This window comes from Leptidea sinapis, chromosome 29, assembly GCF_905404315.1.
Source record: "Leptidea sinapis chromosome 29, ilLepSina1.1, whole genome shotgun sequence".
NCBI classification, from domain to species: Eukaryota; Metazoa; Arthropoda; class Insecta; order Lepidoptera; family Pieridae; genus Leptidea; species Leptidea sinapis.
The window spans coordinates 7,538,571-7,564,955 of NC_066293.1; the positions used below are offsets into that span (position 1 = coordinate 7,538,571).

The 26,385-nt window shown below is 34.2% G+C and overlaps 2 protein-coding genes across 3 annotated transcripts; one reads left to right on the forward strand and one right to left on the reverse strand.

The window, feature by feature from the left end:
- The first annotated feature begins 3,562 nt into the window (after positions 1 to 3,562).
- LOC126973364 (aldo-keto reductase family 1 member B1-like) lies at positions 3,563 to 20,626 on the forward strand. 2 transcript variants are annotated; one of them, XM_050820597.1, is made up of 7 exons: positions 3,563 to 3,724; positions 12,625 to 12,767; positions 14,374 to 14,515; positions 16,273 to 16,467; positions 18,735 to 18,934; positions 19,490 to 19,645; positions 20,507 to 20,626. In XM_050820597.1, the coding sequence occupies exons 1-7, from the start codon at positions 3,650 to 3,652 to the stop codon at positions 20,550 to 20,552; spliced, it is 957 nt and encodes a 318-aa protein (XP_050676554.1). In that variant the 5' UTR covers positions 3,563 to 3,649; the 3' UTR covers positions 20,553 to 20,626. The 2 variants fall into 2 exon arrangements, with proteins under 2 accessions (XP_050676554.1, XP_050676553.1); XM_050820596.1 differs by lacking the exon at positions 3,563 to 3,724 and adding an exon at positions 9,752 to 9,937.
- Positions 20,572 to 26,134, reverse strand: LOC126973351 (GDP-fucose protein O-fucosyltransferase 2). The gene has a single exon (XM_050820580.1). It carries the CDS (start codon positions 26,008 to 26,010, stop codon positions 24,808 to 24,810), a length of 1,203 nt encoding a protein of 400 aa, XP_050676537.1. The 5' UTR covers positions 26,011 to 26,134; the 3' UTR covers positions 20,572 to 24,807.
- Between the last annotated feature and the right edge of the window lie 251 nt (positions 26,135 to 26,385).

Sequence of the window (26,385 nt, forward strand, 5' to 3'; positions counted from 1 at the left end):
GTGTTGCATGGTGTCCTTTTTATGCAAACCAATCACAACGAGTTGAGAGTATTCAAAGATCATTTACGCGTCACTTAGCATTCTGTTCTCATGGTTTTTCGCATCGACAACCCTATGAGGAACGACTGGCTAAATTTAACATGGTCAAACTCAGAGACAGGAGAGTGATGTATGACATAGTTTTTCTTTACAACACTATTAACCATGAAGTAAATTGTGAGTACCTGCTCAGTCGCGTTGCACTTAAGGCCCCTTATAAGTATCCGAGAGCTAAATTATCCAAAAATTTCTATACCCCGCCCTGTAGATCAAATCTAGGCTTACAGTCTCCGGTTAAGCGCATTCTTGAGGAGTATAATTTAATAAATGGTCGCATCGAATTGGATGTGTTTCATGACTCTTTATATAGTTTTAAGCAAAAGATTTGGGAGCATTTCAAAATTTTGTAATATTATTGTTATTAATTATATAAAATTATTTAGTATTATTAGTATTTCATAGTTATTTGGCAAAGTTATGTACACCGTAATTGTTATACATATCAGACACAATACCCTGTAATATATAAACTTAGTTGGTAAGGATAATATTATGTGTAATGTGGTTGTACTTATTAAATAAATAAATAAATAAATAAAAATAAATACCTAGTGCCACCTTTATTATATTATATACAGTTACGTACAGATTATACTATGATTTAATACTTATTATTATTACAATTATTTATTTAATCAAAACAAATCTTATAACTATATTTACAATACTACGACTACATAAAATTAAAACTATCATTACGTGGAAGCGTACCAAGAATACTGGCAGCATTACCCCGTTGGATAGCAAGGCTGATCCGTTGACCGAAATAGCTGCCAGCACTTGGGTTTCCAGTAGCCTTATTGAGGCGCGAAGATAGTATTTTGAACATTCTCCGCGCCTCTGGGCCCCACGGGCCAAGTGTCTCGACACCAAACGGCACAAAGATGTATGACTCACTGAGACCAACATATTTGCGACGCTTGCTGTCTTCGGCAGTCGAAGCAGCAGCCCCATTACCAACTGACGTAACTTGGACATGAGAAGGAGCCAGAGTGTCGACGCAAGTAGCGTCCCACACCAGCGCCCTTCCCCGTGCCCAAGCCACCAGCGTCATTCCATTTATTTAATTTTATTATATAACACTACTTACTTTGATACCTACACAAATTAATTTGCAATGGGAAAACTAAAGCAACTGTCTACTTCAAATGTCACGAGGGGCTGTAACCAGTGTTGTGTTGGTGTCTTCTGCACTGACCAACAATATACTGAGTCAGTTCCTTTTAGCAGGGAATCACGCTCACACTGTTATTTTTATTTATTTATTTTTATTTTTTTATAATATTTGTTACGTTATTTAATTTAGTATTTTAAGATTTTAATTTATATTGTAAATTCTTGTTTTTGTGTGTTTTTTTATTGCTGTGTGACGTGTGTTAAGTGTTTCTATTCTATTTCTTTTTATTCCGATTCATGTAAAGAGGAAACAGAAATAGATTTGTTTGTAATTTTATACCATTTCATTTCTAAGATAACTTATTGAATAAGTAATTACATAGAAATATATTTTTTATAGTTTGTTGAAGGAAGCCGGAGGGGGTGCAGGGGAATGGAATTTCAGTACTACACTAAAATTATACCACCACCGGTTCACTCTTTTTTTTTTTTTTTGCGCCCAAGCAAGGGAATGGGCTACCCTCCGGGATAACGACGGGAGGGAGGTGGTGAATGCTCATGCATACCAACGCAGCCTAAGTCTGCGTTGGTTATGTGGGACTCACGTGAAACCTAGGTGCCTACCCACTAAACACCACCTGCAGTTGGCTTTGGGCAGGTGCCCTCTAAGCCTACATCGAAGGCGACCTTCTCATGGGGAGAGAGAGAGAGGCGCAAGCGGCACTCCCTATGGAGTTTCCGCTGGGATCGGTTCACTCTACGTGGGACGTCAATTTATTTGATATTTAATTAAGTACAAACACATTTGCAATAAATACCAATAGCGTGTTTTAAAACTATTGTACATTCCAGTACAAGAGCCATCTAGTCATGGCTATGGGAAGTATCAGGTAGACTTGAATTGCGGTTACATATATTATGAATGGCTGAATTCAACGTTAACAATAATATCATTTACATAATAATTGTAGGGGACCAGCTTTTTTTCTTTCCTTTCTTGAATAACATTGAAAGAGCAATAAATTTGGTATAAACTTATTACCACATATTCTATTAATTGTTTTCAGACGAATTATTATTCGTAGCGTATTCAGTTAAATGTTAGAAAAAATGGCCCATAAACCTATGTATGCATTGGTTACCCACAACTGTTGGTTGAGATTTCAGACGAAGAAAGCCGTAAAGTTACTAACATTATGGATTTAGTTGGTAATATACCTATATTCACCTGAATACAAAAGTAAAATGATATTTTTGATTTATTTAGTTACTTAAGTAACTAATAATTTATTTCATTATATATAATATTATGTTTCAAAATTTTATTCCATCTGAATGTTATTTTTTTTTTAATAAAAGATATTATTTTATAGTATTGAATGTAAAAGGTATTATGTAAGCAAATTAAAATGTATCATGCAATCAATATAAACTAAAATTTTCTAATGTTTATAAATATTTATTCAAGGTCCACCAGCACAAAATACACATGTCAATTCATAAAATTATAATACAAAGTAAAAAAATCTTGTTCCTGCAATTACAGGTGAACATTTCATGCATAAGCATACAGACGATTTAGTTCATAATTATATACAAGTAAATTGAAGGCCTTTACGTTAAAATGTCAAAACAATATAAAAAGATAAATTAATTCTACAAATCATTACAAGCTACAATACAGTCACTCCAATATAATTACTAAAATACAATATAAAAAGTCAATGCGTTTTTTATTAGATATTAGGTCATTACATTTTACTAATCAGATTGTTAGGTTGCTCTTAAATTCTTCTATTGTACCTCCAAAAATATATATAGGTCGCTTGTTTGAAATTATAGTGTTGTATCGTCGCAAAAATCGTATAATATTATCAATATAAAATAAAAATCCCCGAAGACAGGACCACAAGCAGCGCCCGTTGGCCGGTTCTCCGCCCAGCCCAACTCTGCGATGGACTCGTAACACATTCATGATATAGATGACGCTGTATCTACTTCTTGACTACCTGTTACCCAGATCCCTATTACTTACCGGGTCTAGCCTTTTTGTCAATCTTCGTACATACAAAAACAAATGTGTAAGAAATATACGTAGTTTAGCACTAGGTACCTCGTGTGAAAGCGCGATTGCACTACCCGGGTGTATTTAGGCCCATGACTTCGTTTCATCAAAATGCTCGTCGTCAGGAATTGCTAACTTTACTGCCTTAAAACAGCTTAGAATTTTGTAACAAGAGCATAAATTATAAAATTCCCAGGAGAAAAATATTCGATAGTTATAGAACCAATTATTACGTAACACCATCTTACCACAAGATTATTGTCTTCAAGATAACCCACGCCATAAAGATAACCTGAAGTGATTGTATTCCACTCCAAAAAGTTTAGTTAGCCGTGTGCTCGCGATAACGTACGACGTTTGAAAATTAAAATGGCGCCAAAAGTTCCGGTGGTAACATTCAACAATGGAAAAACGATTCCTGTTATTGGCTTGGGCACATGGAAGGTAAGAATTTAAATAATATCTTAAAAGTGAATAATTCTTTAGGCGCGCAACTTTAACTTGGCAAATTAAGGCAATTCTCAAAAGTATAGATTAAAAAATATAATAATAGTGCTAGCTGACCCACCAATTGTGTATTGCCAATTTTATTAAGGTAATAAAAAAATTCAATAAGTAAAATTTTTCATATTCGATTGCCATCTTGCAATCCTATTGCAGATCTGTGGCAGTGGATGGAATAGAATTACATAAAAATTGTGATTAAAAAACAGGCAGATCGTATACGGGTGAAAATTTGAAGTTGTATGTTTTTTAATGCTAAATCATAATGAAATAACAATAAAGAAAATTGTGCAAAAAAAAAAAACATATGGGGGTGGATGATCCTTATCAATTAGGGGTATAAAAATAGATGTTGGCCGATTCTCAGGCCTACCCAATATACAAATTGGCTTAGCCGTTTCGGAGGAGAGTATTTATAAGCAACCCATAGACTAACAATATACCTACTAGCGCTAGACAAACAAATCGTGCGAAAGAGTGCTTCTCCGTTTCAGATTTATTTATACGGCAACCCAACAATCGCACACTAAAACTGTAATACATACTTAATACAAAATTTAAAAAAAAATGTATCTAAGTGTACAGATAACTTACAGGGTTACACATCATTCATTAGTTGTTACCTTCCTTACTATAACAACTTGGATTACAATAATTGAATATGTTAGTAAAATTACAGTTTATCAATATATTAAAATTAAATCCAATACAAAACAGCTGTACTTACTTCTTATGAACTTTAGTACATTTATTTTTTTAAATATTAATGTTGTAAGCCTATCTGCACCAATGTCCAAGTTTGGTGTTTTATTTAAGTACTTATTATATTCTCTTGACATTCGCTCGATTGCAGAAATTTAACCCAGGTTTGTACTAACTTCATTTAGTGCAAAAAAAACACAATTATACAGATGAGATAGACAAGGTAAGCGAACCTATTGTGATTGAAACAGATTCTGAATGACATTTGACAAGGCGTAAATAGCCTTAAAGTCAGCCACAAAGAGAATTTAAGCACTACGTTCAGTCAGCCACCCTTGGCGTTACTCCGTACTGGCGTATTTTGAATATAAAGCTACAAGCTAATGTATACATTGCGATATCAAAATTGGTCACGCATTCTATATGCTATAAAATCTTAAGGGTACGTCTTGGGAAAATAGACTGACATATGAATTCAAGCTCTAAAGGTTGATGCATCCATTATGCCATAATTTATATTTATACAGTTTATTCTTTATTACTCTTTATGAAATAATTTATATTAAGAAACGGTTGTCATTGCAGTTGTCTAGCAGCAATTATTATACCGCATTATTTATTTTAATAAAGTGTATTTAAATATCATTATTTTGTCACTTATTAAACCTAAAAAAATATCGTCCATTATTTGTGATTCTATAGACCTCTTGTAACTCATATATGAGTTGGCTTGGTAGCTGAAGTACGATACAAATGGTCTAGTTGACCAGCTAACGTCAGGGTGTCGAATTTGCGGGACGGTGTACGCGGAAATGGTATAAATTCTCTCTGTTAATTTTTCCCTGATACGCCTTAAGAAGTATATCTTCAAAAATTATAGCGAGAAATGAAGATTCGCGATAGGACTCTTTTGCGTATCACCAAAGAAAACATGAAGCTTGGCGCTTATCGTCGATATAGAAGATCTAAATTTATCTCATTCAAAATACTTGCTGTCCCGATAAGCAGGTGAAGTGTACAGAATATATCATTTTTATGATTAAAATTTTCACATTTGAAGAGCACTACACCAAACAAAATGAGAAAGTGAACGCTAATATCTCACAAAAATGCTCACCAACGACCAAAAAAGTACAACCTCATCATCCTGCGTCAGTCATAGTTTGGTGTAACTAAAATTCCCATTGGAACAGATAGGCTGGACGTCATAAGTAGAGCACGGCAATACTTCAAGCCTGCCCATATTCTAGCGCTCTTCAAAAGCGCAGGTCCGGCCACATATGGAGTACTGCTGTTATATCTGGTCTGGCACGCCCCAGTATCGGCACGAACAATTAGACCGCGTGCATTATCGGGGACCTAGTGCTGCGAATAGCTAGATCACTTAGCGTTGCGTAGAGACGTCGCTTCATTGTGTGCCTTCCACCACATTTATCAAGCAGTGTTTCGAAGAGCTGTTTGATCTGATTCCTGCCGCCGAACTCCACCTTGGCACTACACGCCACAAATTACGATATCATCTCCACCATCTAGATATGTGGCATTCATTCACAGTCTTCCTCACATATTAAAATAAAATAAAAAATAATTATTGAAATTACCATATTTTGGGAAAAAGTAGAGCTCGTGAGAAGAGCATACAAGATAATCACTGTAATATTCATAATAATTTAGTTTATCAGGTGCTGCATCTAATATATGATTAATGTTCAAAGTTAAAAAGCATTATGAATTTCATAAAAAATAAAATGTTTAAATATTAATTATCGTATATTGGATAAATCAACCTTTAGAGCTTGAATAATTTAGTTGTTTGTGTGACAATGCTTAGTGAATATGATAGTCGTGATAACTGTCAAGTAAATACCGCAAATACAATCATTACGCCATAAAAAAATAATGCATTTTTAATTGTAACAAAAACTATGGCTAGAATATGAATGTACGTATCGGCCTATATGTAGCTTTTTGTCCTTTTATTTTACAAATTTTTATTATTACGTAGAAGCGTACCAAGAATACTGGCAGCATTTCCGCGCTGGATAGCTAGGCTGATCCGTTGACCGAAATAGCTGCCAGCGCTTGGGGTTCCAGTAGCCTTATTGAGGCGCCAAGATAGTTTCCGCCAACGCGGAATAATAATCATTATAGTATGACTTTAATACGTATTTAATTTTAATTGAGCCTTGAATAGATTTAGCTAGTATTATATGATTCTTGTTGTATTTTTCTTCTTAGTTACTGTATTTTACTTATTGTATATTACGATAATTGCTCTTGTTAATACATATATATGAAAACTGTAAGTTTCCGAATAAAATAAAATAAGTATCCATCCCTACTCTGTGGTATGACCAAAGTTCAAAAGGTTAATTTGAGGTTAATATTTATCACATCAAACTGTATTTTTATGTCATCGTATTTTGACTAATCTTAAAGTTAGGCATATCAGTATGTCACTGGTTATCAAAGTACCGCGTTGTTATCTGCAATATTATTTTTATGTCATTTCCTTCACTTCTGGGATTCAATAAAATAAATTTGTTAACGCCTCCAAAGTTTTAACCGCTAAGCTAAACGTCCCAATGATCCATAAATCTTGTTGCGTTTATTCAATTCTGGAAACGTGACACTCTGTCTCCTTCTCATGTCCAAGTTACGTTAGTTGGTGCTGGGGTTGCTGCTTAGACTGCCGAATACAAACGTCGCAAATATGTTGGTCTCAGTGTAGTCAAACATCTTTTTGTCGAGGTGAAAAGAGTGTACAAAATACTATCTAAAAGCCTCAATAGGTCCACTGTTAACCCAACCTGGCAGCTATTTCAGTCAACGGATCAGCCTAGCTATCCAATGTTGCCAGTACCTATTGTTGGTACACTTCCCCGTTACGATAGTTTTAATTTAATGTAATCATAGTATTGTAAATATATTTATAATATTTGTTTTGTTTGAATAATACAATACTAGCTGACCCGACAGACGTTGTTCTGTACATAATAAATAAAATACTTTTTTTTCATGAATTTGTCAATAATATTTCATCACTTCAAGTTATATTTCGTAAAACATATTCCCTGTTTTTATAATGAAATTGTTTTAGAGCAGAACTATCAAACCATGTCTAAATAAATTCTATATTGTAAATAAAAATAATTATAGGTACCAAATCGAAATAAGAACTATCCTATCTCTCAAGTTGGTCTAAACTACACTCCATGAGTTCACTGGAAACACTAAAAATAATAAAACAAATCGTATCCTACTATCTGTCCAGTTACAAGTGCCCGTTACACCTTATACTATAGAAACTGTACGTATCTAGTTTCTATAGTATAAATTATGGTTACACTTGTACGGTAGGTAGATACGTGCCTAAACATAAAATCATAATGGTGGCAGTAAGCCATAAATTGTTTGGCCATGACCGTTACAATGATAGTGGCTTTGGGGCAAATTGTATCACAGATTTTTATTGTTTGTGTTCACGTACACGATAATATGAGTGACATAAAATTATTATCTTTTAAATAACAGCGATGAGTAGGCACGAACAAAATGGATATGACAAGTTTGGCTTGCAATAATAACAACGTTATTTTTCAATAAACATCACTGTGACAATTTAAATATACTGTGAAGTAACATAAGCAAAGTATTATCGTGTCTGAATAAAGAAACTAGAAATTTGGGTGAGTGTTAGATCCAGTTTCTAGGCTGACATTTATCCCTGTCAACACACTTATATTGATACTTTATACCACATGTATAATAAAAATATTTACAAATATTTTATTAATACAAATATTAATTATTAAGACCGTCCACCGTTAGCAAGCAACGATTAGAATCGTAGAAGAAAAACTTATTGAAATAGATATGTATTAGTATTTCAAGTATTGTTGTTGTTAAATAAATATAATAGATAGTGAATTTAATTTCTTAAAATTTAAACGAACTATTTTCCAACAATTTAAGTTGTAAAAAAGCAAATAACCATATCATTCGCCGCTTATTATATATACAAAACGCCACCCATAAAATTAGTTGACCATGACCGACGACGATAATATTAATTCAAGACCTTTTTATCTCTGATTATTTGTTAACTCTTGTCGTGCACGATATAAATTATAAAAGATTTATCTTAATTTAAATATACTTATATTTCCGCTGAAATTTTCAAATTTTTCTAATACATCATCATCATCATCCCCACCATCTGGATGTGTGGCGGTCCTCCACAGTGCGGTTTACAAGGAGCTTTCTTTCACGTACTTCAAAGCTGTGGAATGAACTTCCTTGTGCGGTGTTTCCGAGACGATACGACATGGGTACCTTCAAAAAAAGCGCGTACACCTTCCTTAATGGCCGGCAACGCTCCTGTGATTCCTCTGGTGTTGCAAGAGATTGTGGGCGGCGGTGATCACTTAACAACAGGTGACCCGTACGCTCGTTTGTCCTCCTATACCATAAAAAAAATACAAACTTGAATATTCATTACAAAACTTTGCATTCTCAGATAACAAGGCATCCTAAATCACAGAATCTATTCATAACTGAAATACTGACAACGTTTAATATCATACGTACAAACTAATTACTACTACTCCGTTAATTTGGATTAATAAGTCTTTTGTTGGGCTATATGCTTTTACCACATTATTCCTCAAAAAATACAAAACAAATACCTACACTTTGTATGTTGAGTTTCTTGCGCCCGCTCTTCTCAGGTCTTAGGTATACAAATTTTTGAATAGGTGGAAGACTTGACTTACAATTAGTGATTTTAAATCCTATTTGGAAATAAAAAAAAATCATTGAGCACAATATAGGTTAATACTTATAGTCTGATAATGGTCCGACCTACGTACTTAATAATAAAAAAAATATTGACCTTCTTGACTGTTAAACACGGACACTTGACAACTTCGCAGAAAGAGGAATATTCAAGAGCACAAACAATTATTTTTACTCTATGTAAATTAACTAATTGTTCAAGAGTTCGCTCTTCTAATTTTTTTTTATGGAAGAGGGGGACAAACAAGCGTACCGATCACCTGATGTTAAGTGATCACCTCCGCCCACGTAATCTTGCAACACCAGAAAATCACTGGAGGAAGTATAAGTACTCTGTGCTCAACAGTCAACAGTCCAGGCAGATGACAGATGACAGAGAAGAGTTTTAGATATGTCAACAGGGAACAGAATTCCAGAAGTCGGTAGGTAATATAAAATAGGTTGCAACTGAACGTAGCGTTTAAATTCTCTTTGGTTGGAACTTTGAAAGAACTTATGAAGTTAGAACTTTGATGTCGAGTATTACAAAAAAATTAAAATAAATATTATCTAAAAATTTATCGCCGGTTATTGTGAAATATGGCATCAAAAGTACCAATGGTGAAGCTGGAGAATGGGACCGAATGCCCAATTCTTGGAATAGGAACCTGGAAAGTAAGTTCTTACATTAATACTATAAGTATAGTAATATAGAAATAGTTATTAATTTAGCCTATTGTATAAATTTAATTAATTAAATTGTATAAATTTCGTATCAGAAATATTTTAATATTGGTAATATACTTATGTTCGCTATTTGTTCATTTTATGTCACCGGTCTTAGGCGTTGGGAATTCTAGTAATTAATATTAAATTAATAAAATAATTCGTCGGCTCATATTTCGAGAAAAAATAAATCTGGAATCCAATAGGACTATAATTTTTCCGCGGAAACATCTACTTTACGAGATATTAATTTTAAAGTTTTATTAATAAATCTATGTCTATTCTCTTTATACTTTGACTTTGTGCTAATTTTATGTCCAATTAAGTGTGTTAGGGTAAAGCCTCTCAAAGAAAAATGTAAAGAAGAACTATTATGATTGTTCATTGTCAGTAAATTTATGAAAATTTAATATACATTCACAAAAATCATCACCTTTTTGCTCTTACTCGTGATTTTGATTATTATAACACTAGAAATAAGGGATTGCTTGTAATTAATTCTAGTAGGCTTCATATGATACATAATAGGTTTAAGGGTAAATGTATACACTATTGTATTAAAGTTCCAGCCACTGTTTAGGCATTATCTATAAATAACTTTAAATGTTTTATAAAAAAATGGCTCTGTCATAAATCCTATTACTCCACAGCTGAATATCTAAGAGATCGGACAGCCTGGGACTAGATTATGATTATTTTATAGCGATAGAAATGATAGGTACAATGTTGTATATTTTTATTGAAAAGAGCGCAAAAAAGAATGCTGGGAGAGTATCTTGCGCCACTGATTCTCTCTCAGAGTGCCATTTGTTTCCGAAGCGGTAGTAGTATCTAGTATATTAGAAATGACATCAAAAAGAATTCTAAAGGAATCAATTTTGAGAAAAAAAATGCCTCTTTATGCCTTTTTTTTATTATATCTATAAACTTTGATCTTTACCTGAAATAATTATGTATTACAAGCAAAAGGTTAAAAATGTTGATGATTTTGACACTTTAAACTAGGTGCTGCAGAGCATGACCATGTTTTATAAATATTGATTTACAAGAATTACAATGAGCTTCTAGCGACATCTTCGCATTCAATTTATTCAATTAACCTATCATTCAGTGTGGTAAAATCTTTGACATTAATAAGACTATATTTAAATTAATAATCAATTCATCATTTGAATCAAAGAAATTAACTATATATTTGTACTTTTATTACATTCAATCTAATTATTTCCAAGTCTTCTACAAATACACAAAGCATGTTGCTATCAGTACGGTAAATATTTATCTGTTTGCGGCTTACCAGTTTGTGTGTATTGACAATTATCTTATCAAGTATTACAATATAGTAGAGCATTACTGATATTATTAGTAATGATATCTATAAAATTCTCATTTCACACTATTAGTTGCCACACTCCTCCGAATTGACTTTTTTATTATATTTTTATGTATATGGAACAACAGGATTTTTGTCACACAGTGTATAAATAAATATGAATGTCAAGTGGCAACATTAGTTTTACGTAATGACTGACATTGCAAATTATTGTGCCTCTCTCCCTCTCTTTTTTTATGGAATAGGAGGACAAATGAGCGTATGGGTCACCTGGTGTTAAGTGATCACCGCCGCCCACATTCTCTTGCAACACTTGAGGAATCACAAGAGCATTGCCAGCCACTAAGGGAGGTGTACGCGCTTTTGGTACCCATGTCGTATTGTCCCGGAAACACCGCACAAGGACACACACACATACCTCTCCTCTTATATTATGTCAACTTCAATTTAAATTCAATATACAACTCTTGCTGAGAATTTTCACGGACACATCATGTTGTCCTTTAAATATCACACAGAACCTCAACCTACCTAAGTAGATAGTTTTAATTAGAATTACATTGATGTATTATAAAGAATTAGACTTCCAATCGCCTTTTAAAAGGTCTTCAAAAATGTCCAAATTGCATTGACATACAGATAACAATAAATGATTCATTCAAATTAACACCTATTTCGAGGCAGTAATGTTCAAAGTTAATTGTATTATTATTGACTAGATGAACCGAACGTTGTTCTGTTAATAATAAAAAAAACTCCTGCGAGTGGAATTTCGTAAAATCCGTTCTTAGCTGACCTCTACTCGGCGAAAGGAATATTCCTACCAAATTTCAAGTCTCTACGGCTTATGGTTCCAGATATATCGTGATGAGTGACTATATACGTGGAAATATATATATATAATTATGGTGCGAAATGTGCGAAAGAGACGTCCGTCTCCTTCGCACATTTCGTAGGTGTTGCATTTTGTTTTAGTAATTTAATTGTAATTATTTAGCAAAATGATTAAAAACGTTAAGTTTGTTACATAATTTTGTTAATTTAAGGGGAGCTACACTCATCACAATACACTCCATCCTTTTTAAGATTGGATATGCAGTTATTTGAAATTTTTTTTCATTGAAAACTTTGTTATTGCGTGGCGTTGTATTCAAAGCGCGGTCCACACACAACTGAACAAAAACTCTGTCTAATAGACCGATAGGTTGTTTATTGTCAGTGTAGATTGTTAAATTTTCTTAGCTGTTATAGTCAACAGTTGATATATTTATTTGTTAGGGTAACAATTTGTTTTTGTTTTCAGTCGAAACCTGGAGAAGTGACGCAGGCGGTGAAGGACGCCATTGATATTGGCTACCGACACATCGACTGTGCCTTCGTCTACGGGAACGAAAAGGAGGTCGGGGACGCCATCAGCGCCAAGATCAAGGAAGGCGTAGTGAAACGGTAAGATAATATGAAACTTATTAAAGTGAAACTTCTTTATCGACGTATGAGATAAATTTTATAGCAAATCGTCACGATTTTCGGTTACGCGCCATGTTGTTTTTCATTTAAGTGCCACTGACAACTCTGTCATTCAAAGTTAATTAAATAAATTGTCAACTCTAAATGAATATATGAAGTTAAACTTCTATATAGACGTATGGCAGAATAAAATTAAAATAATTCTTCACACTTAAAACTGAATTTTTTTAATAAAAATAATGTCTACTAGATTCACAGACATAATAATTAATACTGGCTAATTTTATAATAGATTTAGGTATACATTTACTCCAAATACTTGAATTTGTAAGCATTATGTGCAGTTATGTGTAAGCATTATTGTGTTTCGGTCTGAAGGACGCTGTGCAGAAGCTCATCACTGATGAGCGCAGTGGTAGACCGCTTAGAATTTTTGGGTTTTTCAAGAATCCTGAGCGGCACTGCATTGTAGTGGACAGGGTGTATCAATTACCATCAGCTGAACGTCCTGCTCGTAACGTCGTATTTATACTCTAACCACTAATTCTGTTCTAAATTTGAAGCTTCTATGTCTGCTAGAAGTGCTTCGATTTTGCTCAAATTACGGGGGCAATACCGTGTCGCCAGATAATAATTGAAAGAAAAGAAAAATAAGTTTTATATATTTACCAGCTGACCCAGCAAACGTTGTATTGCCTTATAAACTAATAAAAAAAATCAATAATTAAAATTTTTGGGATATAAGAAAGATGACGACCGGTTCTCAGACCTACCAGATATATCGTACTACAATTATTGTATTCTATTGCCATCTTGCAACCTTATAGCGAATTTGTGGATGGAATGGATATATCGTTATTATTCGATAATATTTTGTGTAAATTTATATTAAGATTGTATTCGTAGATATATAATATATTATAGTTCTTATTTTTTTTTGTGGCTTAATTTAATTGAATAGCATGTCATTTTCGCCTATAATTGAGGCATCACTTACCATATGAATGTTATTGTTTTTTTATTATACTGTGTTTATATTCGTGTATACCTTGTTGGCGGAATTTAATAAATAAATATAAAAGTAGCTATATATAGTTGTAGATCGTAGAAGGGCGAAAATTTGATGTCGTATGTATTTTTCAATGCTGAATCATAATAAAAATTAAAAATAAATTGTCAAAAAAATAAATATATTTAGGGGTGGGTGTATATCTTATCATTTAGGGGTATGAAAAGTAGGTGTTGGCCGATTCTCAGACCTATAGGACATGCTCACAAAATTTCATACTAATAGGTTCAGCCATTTCGGAGGATTTTGGTAACAAACACCGGGACACGAGAATTTTATATATTAGATTTAATACATTTTTACTTATTTTTCAAATAAAAATATAATGTTATGAAGAAAACATTTTTTGTAGTGGGGTTCGCACCCGACGACACCCTGATACCAGGTGAAATAGTCTACAAAAACCGTTGAAAATCGATTAACGTAATCGTCATATAAAAATTATTTATATGACGTCAACTAAGTAACAGCAAATAAGTTAATAGTTAACTTTAATAACTTTTGTATTTCAAACAGCGAAGAACTCTTCATCACCTCCAAGCTGTGGAACACCTTCCACCGAGCAGACCTCGTGAAAGGTGCACTGCTGAAAAGCCTCGAGAATCTCGGCACTCAATACCTGGACTTATATCTGATTCACTGGCCACAGGCGTACAAGGTATGTCTCTCTAACTTTTTATACGCTTTATATTAGCTTCACCTGTATGTTTGTAACCGACTTCTTTGGGCGCGATTTTGACCCACTTTAAACGGCTAGATTTCGTTCAAACTTTGTAGATTTATCGAGGATCGATGACATTACACTAATTTGACTAAAAAATGAAAAATAAATAATAGTTAAAAAAAACTAAAAAGCACGCTTTATATAAAATTCAACTAAAAAATAGAAAATAAATTTAAATTGAAAATAGTGTAAAAAAATATATTTTATTGTAAAAAAAGCGTGGGGTTCTTTTTAAGATATTATTAAAATAATAATTCTTCTACACCCCACGCTTTTTTTTACAGTAAGATATATTTTTTTTACACTATTTTCAATTTAAATTTATTTTCTATTTTTTAGTTGAATTTTATATAAAGCGTGCTTTTTAGTTTTTTTTAACTATTATTTATTTTTTTAAATAAGAAAGGGCAGGGCAAAATGGCAAAAGGCTCACGCTCAGTGGTGAGGCAATGGACATCCGCAACAACAGGTGTCAAGAGATGCGGTGTTGGTCTTTAATGTAGGTGTATGCTTTTTTCTTGAAGGTCCCTTAGTCTTATCGGCTCGGGAAAACAGCTGCTGGTAATTGATTCCACAAAGTGGCTATGCGAGGCAAGAAATTTCTTATAAAACGCGTGGTTGTGTAATACCAGACGTCAACGTGATGCGGGTGGTATTTTGCATTTTGACGCAATGTCCGGTGGTGAAATTTGGCCGCCGGAATCAACCCGAACAGCTCCTCTGAGCACTTCCCGTGATAAATGCGGTAGTAGACGCAGAGAGAACCCACATCTCTACGAACGCCGATGATTCGAGCAGCTCTTCGTTGGAAGAAGCTGGTTCTGAGGAGCGCCCGCCCAGAGGTGAGAACAGTACTCCATGTAAGGCTGAATTTGCGCCTTATATAGTTGCAGGCGGTGGTTTATAGTGAATGACTGTATCGCCTTACTGAGTAGACTAAGCTTTTTAGAGGCCAGTTTGGCCTTCTCTTCCGAGTGACCACGGAACTGTACGACGCTCGATGTCAGATCTCACGGTCAGTATGCTGATATAGGCTGTGGTAGTTAGAGGAGTGATCTCGAATTGAATTGAATATGAAACAGGGATTTTTTACTCAAAAATAAGACGTGTTTATGAATAAATTTATGTGCTAAGAAATTAAATTGTCTTGTTTTGCATTTATTTTACTGATAACACTGATTTTATGGATATCCTGTCGATAATGAAAGTTCAGCCATATGCTTAAATGTTTCCTTAGCTAGGGAAAAACCAAAAGTGACGTCTCTTGGATAGAACTCTGCTTATTAGATTAATGTATACTTAGCCAAGTATTCCTTAGCACTAAGGAATACTTAGCTAAGTAATAAGGAATAACTATGTGTGTGGAGATAAGTGTACTTTATATAAGTAGCTAAAGAACATAATCTCCATTTTTAAAAAAGAATCTTATTTTCAAAGAGTTTTATTTTTAAAAAAATTGTTATTTTTAAGAGATCTACCACACTTCTGGGATTAAATAAATAAATCAAAAAGAAAATAAATGCCTTTTGTATAAAACTTAATTTAGTTGGTAAGAGCTTTGAGGCGTATGAGAGCCGCGGATGCGATCGCGTCGTCCATTTATTTGGTACAAACTAAATTCGTATAGATTTTTGCATTTTTTAAAGAGCCTACTAAAATTTTTATCATTAACATTAAAAAATAATTTTTAGGAAGGTGCAGAGAACTTCCCCGTGGATGAAGCCGGTAAAATCCAGTTCTCTGATGTTGATTATGTGGACACCTGGAAGGCCTTGGAACCCCTTGTTAAAGAAGGTCTGGTGAAGAGCATCGGCCTGTCAAACTTTAACTCGAAGCAGATCACCAGGGTTCTGGAAGTGGCCACTATCAAACCAGTTGTCAACCAGGTAGGGTATGCATTCAAAGTCAAATTCAAAAAATCGTGAATTCAATTCAATTTATACATTTTTCAATCATCACTAAAAATAATTCTTTTAAATTACTGAATCTGCCATATGTTCGGAAAAGGTAGAGCTGGTGAGAAGAACATACAAGTAACTCAACGGCCACTCTTTTGAATAAAAAAAGGACTAAATTTATTGAAGTTGGCATTACTTTGCGGAAATCCGTAATTATCCAAATGTTTTAAGTTTCGAGGCACGAGACTGAACTACTAGTCTCGTGCCAGCTTTTGGCGAGTTAACATGTCCTGAGGATGCCTCGTACAGAGGTGAAACACGTGTCGAATTGTTTAAAGACAAATATTGGCGGAATTAACACTAAAGAAAACATAAAGCATTTGGATCAAAAAAGAGTATTACAATGGCTGTAATAAGGTAATGTAAATAGGTAACTTATAGAAAGTCAAAAACTATCACCCATTCGGAATTGAATGCCTTAGACCTGAGAAAAACGTTCGTAAGATACTCAGCAGGCTTCTTATTTTTAATAAAACTGCGCTACAAATTTATAATTTTAATAGCCTGACGGCGCGGGCGGTCGCTTCATTCCCAATCTGTGGTATGATATCATTTTTGGTAGTTATAATATAATAACCATTACCACAACCTAATCGTCTTTTAACAATTCTTTTGAATTTCGTAATACAAGCCTTGTATTGTATTGTTTTTGTCGCCAAAAAAGCACACGCACACAGCAAAAATCTACAGTGTCACAGATAAAAACTGTCGCCCATCAATTGCCAAGTCGAGCAAAGACCAGCAGCAGGGCTGTATCATCCTTTTCTCGAAGCCCTTCAGGCCATTTTCGACTTCTTATAACTTCGTTGTGGATAAAACCTCCGGCGTTCCGTGCCGGCGCTCTAACCAACTGAGCTAACCGTTCGAGTACCGCCTCGTTATAAAATTCTGTTCGCTTTGTTCAACTCTCAGGTTGTGGCTTCATCTACAGGATCTACTTTACAGTTGATAACCTGCTTTTGTTTAGATTTACAAAAGCGACATCTCAAGTCAATTTCCTAATATGCAAATATTGGGGTTGAGCAGGTTATCAACTGTAAAGTTGAACAAAGCAAACAGAATTTTATAACGACGCGGTACTCGAACGGTTAGCTCAGTTGTTTAGAGCATCTGCACGGAACGCCGGAGGTCGTGGGTTCGAATCCCGCATCGTTCATATGTTTTTCAAATTTTATTTGTGTATTTATCCTAGAAGTGAGGGTTATCACTTTAAAAACATAACATATTGTTAAGTTGTTTGAATTTTAAGTAAGCAAGCAGACAACACGGATTATTTCAAATTTCATTTAATTTGAACCAATGGTTTAAGAGTTGTAACTGGTCAAAGTTTTTTAATTTCGTCACTCACTCACTGACTGACCTATCAGTAAAAGGCACTTCTAGTAGACACAGAAAAGCACTAAATAATCTATGCAACACTTATAAGATACATTATGTTTTTATAAAAAAAAAACATCACTGTGTTTTCATGTGATGGCCAAGTTAAATCTATTTATTTGAAACGTAAATTATTTTCAACATTGATGTGGTCACTTTAAGATATTGTTAGGTTAGCTAATTATGTAATATATGGTGGCTGGATGATCTTGGTACCGGGAGGTGTGCTTGATGTGTTTTTTATTATTATTATTTCAGTTAAAGTTATTATATATTTTATTTAATGAAATGCTCACATAATGCCTCTATTTATTTACGGTATGTGTGGATTGATGCATCTACTATACTCAATAACTCTTGTGTTTATAAGTATTAATTTACTTTTTTTTCTCTTTTTGACTTACTCGTGTAAGCTTAAGTTTTTGACATTTGAGTATTTTTGTTGCGTCACTTTGCATATATTGTAATTGAAATGATTTATTAAACAATTAAAATGTAAATCTTGACTTAAAAGAGTGGCAATGAGTTTCTTGCTACTTCTTCTCATTAGCTCAACCCTTTACGAAGTAGCGGTAAATTCAATAAGAAACAATTTTTTTTGACATTCATATGTGTCATTTCCGTGACCTACATGAATAAAGTGTTTTTGAATTTGAATAACTTAAGACAGAAGGACTCTTAAGTAGGGACTAAATAAAATTACCGACTTGGTATTACATCAACCTTACAACTTTTTACGATAGCAGTACTGTGTTGTGAGACTTGTTTTTTTTTTAACAAGTTATGTTTTTGATGGCATACTATTTTGTATGTTACAGATTGAATGTCATCCATACTTGAACCAACAACGTCTCAAGGATTTCTGCGAAGCACGAGGCATCAAGATAACAGCTTACTCCCCGTTGGGCTCTCCGGACAGACCATGGGCCAAGCCGGGAGATCCCCAGCTCATGGATGACCCCAAACTGAAGGCCATTGCCACTCGACTGGGCAAGACTGTCGCTCAAGTTTTGATCAGGTTTGGTGGTTCTATAACCTCTCTATATTCTACAGGTATCTTATATTTGACAAATTACTCCCTACAAGAAATTTTTCTGGAAAGAGTAAGGAAGGCATTGCGACCATTTTCATATACCATTGGATCTTTTCTTTAGACCTGTAGTAAGAAACAATCCCACAATACTTCTATATACATATAAGAGTCAAGTTATAATAAAAACAAAATCTCCCTCTTGGAAACTAGAGCTTAAATCTGCCACTTTAGACTACTCAGCCAAACTGACTTAATTTTTTTTTGAGGGGATTTAAATACATTTACGTATTGACGACCCCAAAACCGGGCCCATATGTCTGCCCCTACCGACTAAACACTTATGCTGCTAAAGGTTATAACAGCGACATAGGACGTGGGCCGTGTAGGCCGAAAATACTTCGCAACAACAGTCGCAGGGCGTCTCTTAAGGAGACTCGAACCTTGGACCGGCTTGGAAGCCTAATCCATGGCCGACTGTAATGCCACATGCCAAAAATGGACGAAAAAATTTGAGTCGACATATTATGTTAATGGTTGCAGATACCAGATAGACCGGGGAGTGATCGTTATTCCCAAGTCGGTGACGCGGTCTCGCATCGCCAGCAACTTCGACGTGTTCGACTTCAAGCTGTCGGCTGAAGATGTGCAACTCATCAACACCTTCGACTGCAATGGAAGATTCGTGCCGATGACCGCGTGAGTATACACCACATACTTGAGCTGTTTTTTTAAGTTATACTTCTTTAGGTGCGTGAAAAAATGAGAGTGAAATTTTAAAATCTTTGTAACACAAAAGTAACAGGTTGAAGTTGGTTCCTAAAATTTTCGGACGTTTGCGACATTCGTTATTTTTTTTTTATTTCTACGTCCATTATTAGGTTAGGCATAGGGTTCAAGCCCGTACAGCCGTATTCGTTATTTAATAATTAATTGTGAAAGCCATCGTTGCAAGATTTCATACGCGTACGGGTCGCCTGATTTTAAGTGATCACCGCCGCTCACATTCTCTTGCAACACCAGAGGAATCACACGAGCGTTGCATTTCAAGGAACGTATACGCGTTTTTGATGAAGGTACACCATATTGTATCGTCTTGGAAATACCGCACAGAAAGATCTCTCCACAGCTTGGTTGTATCTGGAAGAAAGTTCCCTGAAATCGCACTGTTGGAGGAACGCCACACATATAGATGGTGGGTATGATATCGTAATTATGTCAGGAGTCAAGTCAAACAGTACAAACAGCGATCTAGTCGTTCACAGAGCACTGGGTCCCCGTCAATAAGCAGCTCTGTGTTGCACTCGGTCAAATGGTTCCAGCTGATTGATACTAGGGTGCGCCAGACCTGAGATGACAGCAATAATCCATATGTGGCCTGACATGCACTTTGTAGAGCGCTAGAATGTGGGCCGGCTTGACTTTTTATGACCCCTTTCAGAGGACTGTGGCCGTGATCATCTTAACATCTCAAGTGACTTTACAGATGTTGATTACTCTTCTATAAAGTCAACATGTCACATACAATGAACCAATGCTCCTACATTTGTAATATTTCAGGTCGCTGGGACACAAGGACCATCCTTTCGAGAATGATGAATTTTAAGAAAATACTTCAAATATCGTCAAGTTACCAAAATGCTTTATTTTATAGTAAATGAAATAAACATATTTATATTTTGTTTGTTTTTATTCTATTTTAATTTCTTTTGGGTGTTGGTGAAAGACTAGGTGAAGGGTTGGTGTACACAATTAGTTTTAACTTGAAATTTGTTCTTGCTCAAATAATCATGAAAAATTATAATATTTAATTTAAAAAATACAGTTCAACACACAACCCATGTCAAGTCACGAAAAGCAGTAGCAAAAAAATAATGAAAATTATACAATGAGTATTATTATTATTTGTATAACATTCATATAATTAAGTAAAACTAACTTTAATATGGCACATAGGTACATTATCTCCAGTAAAATATCAAATCTTAAAATTATGACAATGGTTAGAAATTTGGTACATAGCTTATCAACTTTTACAACTATATCAAACACTCATTGCTCTCAAGGCACCCAAAATAATGGGATGAAATCATTGAAGTATGTAATTTTTACACAAATTATCTTGCCCCAAATTAGGCATATATAGCCTGTGTTATGGGTTGCAAGACAACGATATATTTAATACAATATACTTATTTAAACATAAATAAATACATATAAACATGCATGACTCGGAAACGAACATCCACATTCATCAAATAAATGCTTGCACCTACCGGGATTCGAACCCGGGACCCACTCGGCTATATAGGTCGTCAAAAATTTCTAATGTCTTGCTATACTATAAACTACTACACTCACAATCGCCTATTAAAAGGTCGTCAATAATGTCCGAATAACGTTAAAACATGCATTCAAATTAACACCTTATTTCGTCGCAGTAATATTCAAAGTAATTAGCCACAACTATTCAATAGAAGGGACGTCCACCTCTCGCACATTTCGTTAGAGATGTATTCTGTTTTAGCATTTGAAATGTAATTATTTAGCAAAATAATTAAAATGTCAAGTTAGTTACATAATTTTGTTAATTTAAAGGGGGCACTTACCTGAAATAGGACGCTCCATTCTTTTGGGTTGATATTTTGATGTACTGTTATTTGGACAGGTTTTCATTGCGTGGCGTTGTATTCAAACCGCGGTCGAAACACAAAGGAATGAAAACTCTGCGTAATAGACGCGTAGGCAGAGTTTTGCTTCAGACAATTTTTGAGCGTGATAGTGATTATTTGTTTATTGTAAATATGGCACTCCAGGCAAGAAGTATCTGGCATTTGTAGAGTTTCATTATACCTACAAATATATCCTTACTATTATGTATCTTATTCTTGATTAGTATAATAATAGTAATAATATATTATATCATGACTATTAGGAGTCACAGATAACTACATACTCCATTCAACAAGAGGAAAATATAAATAATAATTATCTGTGACAACAGATGGCAGCTCACCACTATGTTGCAGAAATCATACTTAATGTTTCTGGTTTCATTATATCTTTGACTGTGAGTTGTGACACTGTGAAATGAAAAAGAAAGTGACAGTATTATAAACAATTTTTTATGTTTTTAAATAACTCACTTCTGGGATTAATACACAAATAAAATTTATAATCAAAATTTTATGAACGATGCAGGACTTGAACCCACAACCTTTCGCGTTCCGTGCGAGTGCTTTCCCTACTGAGTTAACCATTCAATTGACGTATCGTCATAAAATCTTGTATGCTTTGTTCAACTCTCAGGTTGTGGCTTCATTCTCAAGATCTACTTTACAGTTGATAACATGCTCAACCCCAATACTTCCATATTAGGAATTGACTTGTGATGTCGCTCTTACTAATCTAAATTAAGATTGAACCTGAGAGTTGAACATACGTTACTCGAACGGTTAGCTCAGTTGGGAGAGCACTCGCACAGAACGTGAGAGGTCATGGGTTCAAGTCCCACATTGTTCATAAAATTTTGTTTAAAAATTGTATTTGTGACGGTATTATATTTAATGTTACATAAACTTAAGGGATGCTTTTTGCAACTAGCAGAAAGTCACAGAATTTATGTGGCTTAAATCATTGACATAAAATGAGTTTTCATTAGTAGAAAGATCATTGTACTGCATAAATAAATAAATAAGAAGGATGACACTTCATACATCTGCTTTGAATACAAAATGTTGTACTTACTAAGAAATAAATATTATTCAATTAAAAGTTTACATTCATTGTTAGTTTAATTTCTTTAATATTAGTATTAAGCTAAACTTGAGACATGGGCACTCAATAATGAGCACCGAGACAGGCTTAAGTACTGCCAAAGATCTGTGGAACGAAGTATGACGGGAACACATAGACTAGACAAAATTAGAAATGAAGACCTGAGACAAAAAACTAAAGTAACCGACAGGCTTAATAAAATAGATCAGCAAAAGTGGAGATGGACTGGCCACATGTTGAGGGATGGCCGGGAGAAATGGAGCAGAATTGTCACAGATTGGTATCCAAGAGGTTGCACACGGAGCCAGAGGAGACCTCAAACAAGATGGGAGGATGAACTCAAACTCACAGCAGGCCCGAACTGGAGAAGAGTGACCCATGACAGACTCCGATGGAAAGAGCTAGAGGAGGCGTTTGCCAAGCGGCACACTGAGTTAAGAGACATACTCTAACTCAGAATAAAAAGGGCTTAATAGAATAATAGAATTAAGCTAAACTAGAATGTATGGGAGTGTTTAGTATAAAATATTTGTATACATCTCATTTCATTTAAAAAAAAGTTTTTGATGTCCTTTTACTGATTAAGTTACATACTTTTAATATCAGTTTAAAGTTTTTTTTTGATATCTGTAACATTCTGATGCATATTTGATTCCATCATTATCCATTTAATTAAGTATCTATAAATTCAATTTGTATAATAATATTTATTCTCCTTAAATCTTGCATGTACATATAATACACACAATATGGCCCAAATATTACACCAATATTAGCTTCAGGGAGGTATAGCCGAGTGGTTAGCAATCCTACCTACTAAGTTAGAGATCCTGGGTTTGAATCCCGGTAGGTGCAAGCATTTATATGATGAATATGGATGTTTGTTTCCGAGTCATGGATGTTTAAATGTATTTATGTATGTTCATATGAATTTATGTATGTTTAAGTAAGTTTATTGTATTAAATATATCCTTGTCTTGTAACCCATAACACAGTCTATATATTATGCTTAACTTGGGGCAAGATAATTTGTGTAAAAAGTGTCCTATATATTATATAGGATAGTAGAATGTACACTATGTTGAACCTGGATCCATATTAATAATAATAATAATTATCTTGCCCCAAGTTAAGCATAATATATAGCCTGTGTTATGGGTTACAAGACAAGGATGTATTTAATACAATAAACTTACTTAAACATACATAAATTCATATGAACATACATACATAAATACATTTAAACATCCATGACTCGGAAACAAACATCCATATTCATCATATAAATGCTTGCACCTACCGGGATTTGAACCCGGGACCTCTAGCTTAGTAGGTAGGATCGCTAACCACTTGGCTATACAGGTCATAATATATATATTGATTGTATAAGTGTGTGAAATTGCTGAAGTATGTTCATTCATATACCACTACCACTCTATGCAGTACAATAGTCAGTCTTCTGTCATTCTGAGTATAAATTTGAGATGAAACAGATAACTTTGGCAAGACACCAGATATCCTGTCAAATATTGGTAGAGTGGTAGCGGTAAATAGTGCCAATCTATTAACAAAATTCATAACATTCTGGGCTTGCAGCAAGTAATACCAGTTATTCTTTCCAATAAAAGAATGCAATTGCAAACAAGCTCAATTTTTATCTGCAGTCAATTGCTGCAAATCAACTAAAGCGGTACAATAACCAAACTAAGCAAATTTTGCTAAAATATATTATTATAAGATAGTTTTAGAAGCTAGATTTTTTTTGTCCTGTTTTTCTAGAGAAGTTGGTGTAACTTAATACATCATAATTTAACTTGCAGTATCGGTATGGATTTTTTAGTGTTAAAAAAAAATTTAATTGATATATGGCTCAAACTTAACATTTTCTACAGTTTTCATATCTTTTTTTTTTCAATCTAGCCTGTCATACATTACCTAGCCTGATACCTGATATCCATTTCATATCTAGTAAAAATAGTTCTAAAAAGCCCAAAAGGATTCAAAGGGAGAAGTGACCTTAAAATATGAGCCCTACTTATTGGTGACATTTTCGGTGAACTATCAAACTTACTGAGTTTGTATTACTAGTGAACTATAGTCCATTTAGACGGTTTTTCACACTGTCCCTTATCTGGACAGAATCTATTAAATGTTGTTGTACTATAAAACCCAAGTATTTCTCGTTCCTCTTGAATTCTGTATGTAAAAGTGCTTTCATGTGTCCCAATGAAATATGCAGCATGTGAGCATATTATTTGGTCAATAATTGCAAGACCACCATCTTTGAATGTTTCAATATCATCGTCAGATGGTAGATAATAGAATACTGTGTAACCATAATAGGTTAGCTCTGTTTCTAACTGACGTAACACAGAAAACGGAGCATCAGTTGCAACATAAACCTTATAAATGTATGAATTAAAGTTCTTGATAGCTTTGTCTATTTGCCTAGCAGTACCAGCTATTGAAGGAACTTTATTCTTGCGATATTGTGCGAAATCCTGTCGTCTCCAATGCACACTAAGGTAATTACTGCATAATTTTGTATGACAATTTAAATACTTTGATATATATTGCTCAGACTTCTCAATAAGTTGTTTATTAAAAACCATACTTCTTCTACTATCCCAATATGTTTTTGTTCCATATGTGTCATGTAATGGTATCTCACCATTACTAAACATCACATGTTTATCTGCAGGATGTAAGGCAATCACATCCCAGAGCTGTGATATTTTACCCTGAAAATTTATACAAATTTCCTCCTTCACTGATATATTTTTGTAGCCCCAAAAAGATCGCTCATAATTATTACAAGTATCTGCAACTTTCCACTTTTCGGTGAAATCACCATTTTCAAAGGCATTCGGATAGTTTTGTAAGACATATAATCGGTCTATTTTAAGTTCTTGAATATTAGAAAAAACTTCATGCAGTTCTACAACTGATGTATAGGATTTGAGTAAAACAGTGTCGAAGAATGATGACCAAGGAATTGGATCTGACTTGTCGTTTTTCCAATGATACAAATTGTGCCAAGGTGGTAAAACTAAGTGCCAATTTCGTTTTCTTCCGTTTCTTTTAGCTTCAGCTAACATAATGGCGAACCTCATATACACGTCGCGGCGCAGGTTAAACCCTTCAGGCGGATTTACGTCGTAAAATATAAACTTTTCACCTGAAATATCCCGTGTACATGTTTCATTTTCACTATCACAATAAATGTCGGAATTTAGAGTAGCAGTCTGTAATAACACGCATATAATAATTGTAAACACTGATCTCATATTCACTAAATGTTCCTGATCTAAAATACTGACATAATTTCAATTTTCAATATTATTACAAAATATAAAATATGTAAACACGAATCTCCAGCACTTATTCTCGTTCACAGAACACAATATTATGTGTAAGCATCAAATTAGTCTGTGGTCGAAAAGTTGAAACGTCAATCGACGATTGAACGTAGTCAGATTGGGTTTTGACGTTTGATAGATAAATCAAAATGTCGTCACAAACAACTGTCAGATGAGATATGTGAACCATAGACATAAGGTTGAATTACTTTGTATGTAGATTACCTGCTGTGCTTGTACTATTCTTTGGTAAAAATTTAGTATTCTTTCGGACTTTTGGCGGGAACCTCAATTAGCGCGGTT

Excerpts from the sequence above, each read along its gene's own strand:
- LOC126973364 (XM_050820597.1), top strand. The coding sequence starts at position 3,650 with ATGGCGCCAAAAGTTCCGGTGGTAACATTCAACAATGGAAAAACGATT. Across the intron at positions 3,725-12,624 it reads TTGGCTTGGGCACATGGAAG|TCGAAACCTGGAGAAGTGAC; the intron begins GTAAGAATTTAA and ends TTTTGTTTTCAG. Across the intron at positions 18,935-19,489 it reads GTCGCTCAAGTTTTGATCAG|ATACCAGATAGACCGGGGAG; the intron begins GTTTGGTGGTTC and ends TAATGGTTGCAG.
- LOC126973351 (XM_050820580.1), bottom strand. The coding sequence starts at position 26,010 with ATGAGATCAGTGTTTACAATTATTATATGCGTGTTATTACAGACTGCT.